Source organism: Gavialis gangeticus, unplaced genomic scaffold (genome assembly GCF_001723915.1).
Source record: "Gavialis gangeticus isolate Ggan-Ray unplaced genomic scaffold, GavGan_comp1, whole genome shotgun sequence".
Classification (NCBI taxonomy): domain Eukaryota; kingdom Metazoa; phylum Chordata; order Crocodylia; family Gavialidae; genus Gavialis; species Gavialis gangeticus.
In genome coordinates this window covers 23,023,488-23,033,825 of record NW_017729030.1, presented here as the reverse complement: position 1 = coordinate 23,033,825, position 10,338 = coordinate 23,023,488, and the positions used below count along the sequence as shown (strand labels likewise).

General features: G+C 44.7%; 1 protein-coding gene across 1 annotated transcript in view; it reads right to left on the bottom strand.

The window, feature by feature from the left end:
• Positions 1 to 10,338, bottom strand: part of MYOZ2 (myozenin 2) — a 52,408-nt gene that overhangs the window by 37,176 nt on the left and 4,894 nt on the right. The window contains exon 3 of the mRNA XM_019522031.1: positions 4,998 to 5,167. Within this exon, the coding sequence (XP_019377576.1) occupies positions 4,998 to 5,167 (170 nt within the window). The remainder of the gene's footprint in view (positions 1 to 4,997; positions 5,168 to 10,338) is intronic.

Sequence of the window (10,338 nt, the reverse complement as noted above, 5' to 3'; positions counted from 1 at the left end):
TCATTACACCGTCCCGTAGTCCATGGCGTAGCCCCTTAGTGGCTGTCGAGAAACCCGATGGAAGCCTGCGGCTCTGTGTTGACTTCAGAAAAGTAAACGCCCTAACCCAATTTGACGCATTCCCCATGCCTCAAGTTAGCGAACAGGTGGAGCGTATAGGGCAAGCAAAATTTATTTCAACCCTGGACCTGTCAAAGGGATATTGGCAGATCCCTTTACGAAAGGAAGATCAGCCAAAGACAGCATTCGGTACCCCCTGGGGCCTCTTTGAATTCAAAATAATGCCCTTCGGGCTTAGTGGGGCTGCAGCCACATTTCAGAGATTGATGGACTGGGTCCTTGCCCCCCATCAAGGGTATGCCGCAGCATATATAGACGATATCGTCATCTATACCGAGACTTGGGAGCAGCATTTAAAGGCTCTCCGAGCCATTCTGCTCGAGCTACGGCAAATGGGATTAACGGCCAATCCCAAGAAGTGTGCCCTGGGCAAGGAAGAGACTAAGTATCTGGGGTTTGTAGTGGGGCAAGGCCGGGTGAGGCCCCTCGCGGATAAAGTGGTCGCCTTTAGAGAATACATGGCTCCAACAACCAAGAAGCAGATGCACGCCTTTTTGGGGCTAGCCAGCTATTATAGGCGGTTTATCCCCAAGTTTGCTGAAATCGCCAGCCCCTTGGTGGAAACAACGAAGGGCAGGCGAGTGGGAAGCATCGAGTGGAACGAAGAGCAGCGACGAGCTTTTGAAGAATTAAAAAGAGCTCTCTGCCAGGAGGTAATTCTACATACGCCCAATTTTGCCCTCCCGTTTACGTTGCAGACTGATGCATTGGCCTACGCCCTCGGAGCTGTCCTGTCGCAGGAGGTGGATGGACTGGAGCGTCCGGTGGCGTACGCTAGCTGGAAGCTCAACGCACAGGAAAAGAGGTATTCTACCATAGAGAGGGAATGCTTGGCTATCCGATGGGGGGTGGATTATTTCAGATACTACCTCCTAGGGCGTGAGTTCAAGTTAATCACCGATCATGCCCCTTTGAGATGGTTAAACTCCGCTAAGATGGATAACGCTTGTATCATGCGATGGGCCCTAGCTCTCCAACCTTTCCGCTTTTGAGTGGCGTACAAACCGGGGAAAGCAAATGTAGCGGCGGATTTTTTTTCACTATGTGATGAAGGGTGTCCCGAAGAACAGGACAGGATTGTGGAGGGCCAAAGCCCATAAGAAGAACGCCTAGCAGCGTCTTGAGGGGCGGGATATGTGAGGGAGTGAAGAGGCAGGCCGGATCGGAGGCTTCTCGCCCCGGTGCAGCAGCGCTGAACTCCCTCCCACACGGCCGGAACGCTGGGCAACCCCTTACCGTCTTCAGGTGTGGTGAAGGAGGCGTGGCCCGGATGGCAAGGACCAGCATAAGAGGGACACCGGCGTCTGGAAGAGAGGAGGTGGAGCCGGAAGGAAGCCAGGCGGCTGCAGCGGCAAGAGGGAGCACTGGCAAGCGGAGTGGAACTGTCCGGAGGTGCTGTCAGACCTGGTGGGGTAAGGCGAAGCCCCCACACTGCGGGGAAGCAGGGACAACGGGTCCCAGCGAAGACCCGGGCTGTGCAGCGTGGCTGAGAACGGCTGGACCCGGCAGAAGCTGGGAGCCGTATAGATTGTAGTAGAGGGGCACTCTCTACAGAAGAAGAGGCTGGCCAGTGTTTATAAGGACTGAAAGTTGGCAAGAAGCCAGGGAATGGACTAACGAGCCCTGAGAGGGTTCTAGGGATGAGTGCTTGAACAAAATTTGGGGGGAGGTGAGCACGCTAGCAGGGAGTGAGAGATTGCAGAAGGATCTGGATAGGTTACAGGGGTGGGCTAACAGGAACAGGATGCGTTTCAATACGGACAAGTGCAGGGTGCTGCACTTGGGCAGTAGGAACCAGCAGCACACTTACACAATGGGGAACTCCCTACTTGAGAGCACGGAGGCAGAAAGAGATCTTGGAGTCATTATTGACTCCAAGATGAACATGGGCCGACAATGCGAGGTCATGGTTGGCAGGGCTAACCGGACCTTATCGTGCATCCACAGGTGCATCTCGAGTAGAGCCAAGGAGGTGATCCTCCCCCTCTACGCGACGCTGGTCAGGCCACAGCTGGAGTATTGTGTCCAGTTCTGTGCGCCCCATTTCAAGAGGGATGTGGACAATATGGAGAGGGTCCAGAGGAGGGCCACCCGCATGATCCGGGGACAACAGGGCAGACCCTACAGTGAGAGACTGCGGGACCTGAACCTATTCAGCCTCCACAAGAGAAGGCTGAGGGGGGACCTGGTGACCGTCTATAAACTCACTAGGGGGGACCAGAAGGGTTTGGGGGAGACGCTGTTTCCCCTAGCGCCCGCTGGCATAACAAGGAGTAATGGGCACAAGTTGATGGAGAGGAGGTATAGATTGGACATCCGCAAAAACTACTTCACAGTTAGGGCGGCTAGGAGCTGGAACCAACTTCCAAGGGAAGTGGTGCTGGCCCCTACCCTGGGGGTCTTTAAGAAGAGGCTGGATGCCTACCTGGCTGGACTCATTTGAGTCCCGTTTCTTGTTTTTGGGGTTTTTGTTGTTCTCCCGCCCTGGCGGGGGGTCGGGCTAGAAGATCTACTAGGTCCCTTCCGACCCTTAATCTATGAAACTATCTATGAAACTATTAGCAGCCAGGTAGTAACAATAGCGCACAGAGGGCAGGGTAGCCCAGTGCCCAAATAACCTCTGGCTGGAAAAATTGATGGCATAAAACAGATATCTCCGAGTGAAAAAGGAGCGACCTACTGACGGGTCCGTTGACCCGAGATGACGACAGACCTGGTGGTATGGGCGAGGGTGTAGGGGTGGCGGAGCCCTCACTGACTAGGGACCCCAAGAGTCCCGGAGTCTCACTTTTGGACTGATACATTCCAGAATAAGATCACTGAACCGGAATAACATCAAAGTCGTGGCAGGCGTATCAAGCGCGGACAGGCTGAGAGGAGGGGCTCATAGTGGTTGGAAAAGCTTTGGGCAAGATGTGTGAAAAGGCGGGTACGGCATCGGACATGCCAAGCCCGCACAAGTCCCTAGATGGCAACCAAGAGGTGCATCAACTGTCAAGGGGTGGAGGGGCTACCCACGCGGCCCTCAAAAGTTCACCAAACCTGGTTAAGCAACCTTCCACTCAAAATAATTGTCCGCCCCTGAAAGAAGACAAGGAGCTTTTTCCCCCCCATTCTGGTTGAGGAAAAAAAACCTTATCTTATTTCATAGATTTCATAGCTATTTGGGCTGGAAGGGACCCCGGAGGATCATCGAGTCCAGCCCCCTGCCCCAGGGGCAGGAAGTCAGCAGGGATCATAGGATCCCAGCAAGATAAGAATCCAAATGTGTTTTGAAGGCGTTCAAAGTGGGTGCTTGAACTGCTTCAGGTGGCAGTCTGTTTCAAACCTTGGGGCCCAGACAGTGAAGAAGTTCTTTCTTATGTCCAGCCTGAATCGGTCACAGTGGAGTTTGTGACCGTTTGATCTTGTCATCCCTTGGGGGGCTCTGGAGAACAGACGTTCCCCCAGATCCTGATGAACACCCCTGAAAAATTTATAGGTGGCCACCAGATCACCCCTGAGCTGTGCTTTTCCAGGATGAATAGCCTCATGGCTCTCAGCCTCTCATCATAACGTCTGTTTTCCTGACCTCTGATCATGCGCATGGCTCTCCTCTGCACCCTCTCAAGCTTCTCCACATCCCTTTGGAATTGTGGAGCCCAAAACTGGATGCAGTACTCCAGCTGCGGCCTCACCAAGGCTGAGTACAGTAGGAGAATGACATCTTGGGATCTGCTTGAGAAGCATCTATGGATGCAAACCAGCGTTTTGCTCGCTGTACTAGCCGCTGTACACTGAAGGCTCATGTTCATCTTGTGGTCAACCATAACCCCCAAGTCCCTTTCATCTGTAGTGTTAACCAGTGTAGCACTACCAAGCCTATAAGCATGGTGTAGGTTTTTCCTCCCAAGGTGGAGAACTTTGCATTTTTCAGTGTTGAACACCATCAGGTTCTCATCCGCCCATTTCATGAGTCTATCCAGATCCACCTGGATCACCCTCCTATCCTCAGGTGTGGATGCTTTACCCCAGAATTTGGTGTCATTGGCGAACTTGGCCAGTCCACTTCTGACACCAATGTCCACATTGTTGATGAAGATGTTAAACAGTATAGGCCCTAGGACAGAGACTTGTGGGACCCCAGTGGTCACAGCGCACCAAGACACTCCTGTCGACCACCACCCTCTGGGTCCTACCGCGGAGCCAGTTCCCCAGCCAGCAGATCTTGGTGACATCAAGGCCACAGTTAGTCAGTTTAGCCAAGAGGTGATCGTGGGATACCAGATCGAAGGCTTTTTTAAAGTTGAGGTATACAACGTCGATCTCTTCCCCCTTGTCCAGGTGATAAGTCAACTGGTCATAAAAGGAAATGAGATTGATTAAGCAAGGCCTACCCACAACAAACCCATGCTGGGTATCCCTCAGGATATTGCCTTCAGCTAGTCTGTTAAGAATGGCCTCCTTGATAATCTTTTCCAAGACCTTCCCCTTATATTGGAGTAAATACAGTAAAAACACTTCCCAATGTACATGGCGCACAGAACTTTGCATCTTCAGAGCTCTCAGATATCATTAAATTAATGAAAGAAGTTTATTTGTGCAACATCCAGAAGTCACCAATCAACTGCCACATGGTAATGACTTTTGCTCACACCTGACCTGAGCCTGATTTGAATGTGAATCTTTTGTACACGAGACCCTTAAATCTTGTAGTCCCATTTGGGGGGACTTTAAGGCAAGGCCCAGAGCTGGACCTTCTACTTTTTGTAGAATAGTCCAAACAGAAATGGCCCACTTTGTGCTCCATACTGGACCTGTAGCTGTGGATAAATCTTGAAGTCACACTCACCCCAGGCTACACTCACTATTCAGAAACATAAATACAAAATACTCACGTTCCTTGGCTTGTTTGTTACATAATGATAGTTTTCGTAGGTGTATTTGTCAGATCTCCTTTGACGCTTCTTAAATAGCCTTGCACCTCTGTTGCTGAGTGTTGATAATTCCTCTACCATGATATCTTTGGGGATGCTGACTTTCTTTCCAAGATCTAGGCTGAGTGATTCTGAAACACAGCAGAAAAACACCTCTGTCATAGTACACTTTTCTCAGATACTTATTATTGCATTTTCTTTCTTACTATGTATGTCTAACAAGAAATACACATAATTTTTGCATATATATAACATCATATCATATGTTTCTTTCTATGTTAGTGAAATCAGTTGTTTAGTTATTTTTCCAAAGAGTTATGCAGTGTTCTGTATGTGGGAACTAGCTCCTAAATTATTCGGGGTCCAATTTTCAAAGTTCATAGCTTTTAATGACTCGACTTAGAAATGTGGGTGCTCAGCTCTTCTGAAAATCAAATCTTCAGTCCCAATGGCCAGTAAATCCTTATCCCTTTGAAGTCAGTGCCAAGACTGATTGACTATAATGTCTCGGGAGTGGGTCTGTCATAAATCAGTATATTGCCTGGACCGGGTAGATAAATAACTTAATCCATTTTACACTTGTTTTCTATTTCTGTTTATGTATAATGATTTCCTAATCAATATTCAGATTTTTTATTAATCTGAATTCATGTTCAGATTTTAGTAATTTAAGGCAAACTTTGTACTGTAACAGAGGTTAATGTCTGTTAATATGGGTTTTTTTAAAATAATTTTAAAATAAAGGTGAAGTTTATAAAAATAAGAGACCTAAAAATGAAATAAAATATGCTTCAGATGATTAATTCCCTCTTCAAATCACCATACAAATTATTATCTTTTCATCTCATTTAGAATATGCTTAAAATTCTCATAAAATAAAGAGTAAAAAAAAAACTCCCTCAAAAGATTAAGCACTAGAATCACTGCTTTCATTTTCACTTAAGGTTCCTGTTTGGAGGAGAGGGCAGGGACAGTGGGGTAGAAGGGAAGGTTCATTTTCACAATGCAGTGATCTCCCAAGGTGATTTGGAAAAAGCGATGCAAAAATAGGGGAAGAGGTGGTGAGATTAAGATTGTGCATATAGAGCAGTGGTTTGCAACCTTGTTAAACTCAAGGCATCTCTTGTTAGACTCAAGGCACCCCTCAGAAAATGCCAGGTTTTAGCTTTCATTCATTTCTAGACTATGGAAAAATCGTATAACAAGTCTTCTATTGCAAAGAACTGAGAAAGACCACAATAGGTCAGGATGTGTTTGACACTACAGATTCCTATTGGAAATCTCTGGGTTTATCTTGTGAATTGTGTAGGTATTTGCACACCTAATATTGTGTAACATCCTTGAAAGGATCTCATAGAACTGTGGTTGAAAATCATTGAAACAGAGACATGTATACATTTTCCTGTCATTTCAGTAAAGTTCTGGAAGTTGGGTTGCTGGCACTGAGCATCCTGACAAGGATCTGGAGAATTCTGTTGTCTGGAATTGTCAATTTAAAATACTTTCTCAGAATCCTATACAACATCTTCAACATAGCAGCTAGCTATTTTTTTTTAAATTAATATCTTTCTGCCAGAATTTGGGAAGTAGGTTTTGTCAGACTTAGTAATTAGATCACCCAATAAAATACAATAGCATTAAGTATCTTCTCCTACTGTCATTTACCATAATTCATACTCCTCATTGTAATAATTTTATCATTTTCTTAGGAGTTTATGAGAGTCAGGAAAAACTATAAAGCAACAATATGCAATTCAAAACTGCTGAGCTTGATTCCTTGCTATACTCATACAATGTGATATTTTAGTGTTTGTTTGAAGTAAACTCTAATTTCTTTAGGTGTCTGTATGTTCTACAATATTTTCACTATTCAACTTGTGTAAGAATACGTACGATAGTTAATGTATGTAACTTTTCCAAAGTGTCTGCACAGAAGACCAATCTTAATTTTGCATTACATTTTAAATCATAGGCTGCATTAGGTATCTGAAGTGACACTTCATATTAAATGAGAGCAGAAAAAATGAGACTGTTTATATGTACCTTCAGAGTTTCATTAGCTTAAGGTAGCCTTAATTTTGCTGGAGAACAATGCAAAATCTTGACATTCTGGAAAACATCTTCTAAATGATGCAGACATATTAAATATTTGCTCCATGATGCTCTGATTGTGCATTTCCATTCAATTCACGGAGAGAAGTTTGTAGGCACAGGACTTGCATCTGGGTTGGCTTTTTTCTGCTCCCACTGATGTCAACTGAATTTTTCCAGATGGTTTAATTGGAGCTGGATCAAACCAGCTATATCAGGAACAGGAACAGGCATTTCTGCATTAAAAATAATATGAACAACCTGACACCTTCCTTTATTTATAATGGAACACTGAAACGAAGACTTTAGCATGAAAGATGTCTCAACTTGCCCACTCCTATACCCAGTGCCAGATAGTAGTAATTTTTAGGCACCATGATAAAAATAGTCTGAACCATTTATTGGGCTACTAACCAAAAAATCCACCTAGAATTCCCCTACATCTCAAGGTCTGGGTTGTTTGGATGTGAGTTTTGGGTAAACTAAGACATCAGGCTGGTTTAAGAATTACCGGTTATTTTCATATAAAGCTAATTTCCCTTCTGTCAGGTTTTTCTTCAGTGTCTGGATCTTGGCCTGTGCTGAAATTTTGGGGAACAGGGTAACAAGGGTTATTTGCAGCCATACCCAATCCTCTCATATGTATCTGTTCCGTACTGAATGATAATTGTTGGGGCTCTGTTGTTGCCCACAGATATGTACTGTCCTTGATCTCTGTTCAGTACTGGCACTTAACTCTGCTAGAGACAAAAGTACTTCATGACCTATAGTGGTATGGCCAGGCCATGTGTCTGTGCAGGTTCCCAGAAATGTAGGTGTGAGGTTCATTTTAATCCTCTGCCAATTAAAATCTAATCTATTGTCTGTTCTAATGATGTGCAGAGGGATTGCTTTGGTGTCGGCACAATGGAAGTGATGAGAAGAAAAAATGTTTCTAGGAATCTGGAAGGCATAATTCTAAACATGCAATTTAAAAATTCATGAAGTGACATTGTAAATTAAATCTGCAGGCATAATTCCTACTTCAGTCCTGATTTTAGCCTTTTATCTTAACCTTCTTTCTCTGTTTCTGCCAAGTTCTTCCTTTAGCTGTTCTTAAAATCATAACAGATTTCATTTAAATATGATTTATATATTTCCTCCTGCATTTGCCCACTAATCCCCTTTTAATCCCCCCAGTTTAAAATCTTCTAAATATCTTCATCTGGATTATAAATTTTAATCATGAATTTCAGATGATATATATTTGTCCTATAATCTTAAATAAGAATCTATAACCACCCACAAAAGACAGTTAATCATGTAACTACTGAAGAATACATATAAGATATTACATAGAACTAGAAGGTAGATTTAAAGGTGACCAAAGGGTAACCCAACAGATTTCAACAACTTCCTTAGAAAAAAAACTATGGATTTTTTTTTAAATGAAGGGGTCAAGATTTTTCCTTATTTTTATGATTAAATTCAACTTCCTCATGTCTTAAAAATATGAAACTATTCTCTACTTTCATTTATCCCTTTGCACTAAAATCAGTATTTGACAGACAAGGAAAGTAATAGAAATAACACATGACTTCCATAGGTGACTGGTAGGGGGATACAAGGAGGCATGGGGGGGAACATGCCCCGCCTGACAGGGCCATCCCCACCACTGCCAGTGGCATCTGTGGGTGCTTGCCAGCTCCATCCCCACCACTGCTGGCTTTTGTAGGTACCTCCCCCAAGACTCAGGAGGCACCAGTCGCCCATAATGACTTACTTCATGATTCTGCCACATGTACTGCCATCCTCAACTATAGAGTTTAGGATAGGTGAAGGGATCACAATGGGTGCTGACAAATGTGCGGGCCCCCACTCTAACTCATGGCAATCTACATAAAGTGCCATAAGTTAAAGCGCCCCCCTGACCTGACAGTTGTTATGCTGGCTAGGGGTTTCTCAGCCTGAGCTGGCAGGGTTGTTGGTGGGGAGGGCACAAGGTGGAAGGGCTCTTATCCACCTCCTTCCCTAGCTCAGGCTGGGCAAACCCCAGCCATCAGCTCGCTGTTGCTGGCTTCCTCCTCCCCATTCCCCCCTCCCTTTCTGCTAACAGCCCAGGACTGGACTGATCACATGAAAAATTTACCCTAGGAAAGGCAAGTTCCCTAAGGCACTCTAAAGTAGAGCACCTTCATCTGATACCTCATTTGATGAGGGTTAAGTTTTTGCACAATTGGCCACTTTAAAAGTGCTCTGCAGCCGTGCGTGTGTGTCATGGCACAGCTGTAGAGCTCTCTCAGGCGGCTGACCATGTGAAAAATGTAACTTCTGTCTGCATCCAGTATTTCCTAGGACCATTTACTGCTTTGAGAAAACAAAAAAGATGTCAGTAACTCTTGGAGTGTATTGTGGTGTGAAACTTGAATGACAATGCAAACTCACACTGTACAATCCACCAAAGATCTATTGATTTGCAGTCATTACTAACCTAGCCCAGATAAGAAGCACTGGTGTAGGACTGACAGGCTTCCTAGCTTAACAATTATGTTTCTTCTCATATGACTGTTATACAGAGACTTTGAGCCTCACTTCTTATCCTACCATGTTATCATAAAAACAGGAATTGAAATAAAAATGCACTAAATTTACTCCCTAAGCCAAAGCTGCTCACATTACTGAACAAAATGCATTTGTAGTAGTTTTTACTCATGTTAACAACTCTGAACCAATATAACTTCATTGGACTAAGCAGTAAAACTTAGCTGTTTTCTACCTAAAGCAGTAAAACTGAATTGTTAGGTAGATTCCAGTTGCCAGCATTTTATTGCTGGTAGAACTGGTAATGACGCAAAAGCCAGAAAGTAAACAATTCAAGTTTCTGAGTTCTGGTAAAGTTTGCAGAGTCAGTTGTTAGGGAAAGAAATGAAATATCAGGGGCAATATTTTTATCTTTTTGAAAGGTCAAAACAAGACTATGGAGATGAACGTTAGGGCTGTGCGAAGCTTTGGGTGGTGAGTCAATTTGGAGGAGATTTGGCCCAAGTTGGTGGCCAAATCTCCAAATCCAAACTGAATCAGGGGACCAGTTAAAAGGTCCAAATAGACTCGAAGCTCTCTAAATCTTCAGAAAAGATCTGGAGAGCTTTGGTGATTCGGGCAGTCTCTGGTGGCTGCAGCAGGGAGCTACAGCCAGTGTCAGAGCCAGTTAAGTAGGGGGTGGAGGAGGGAG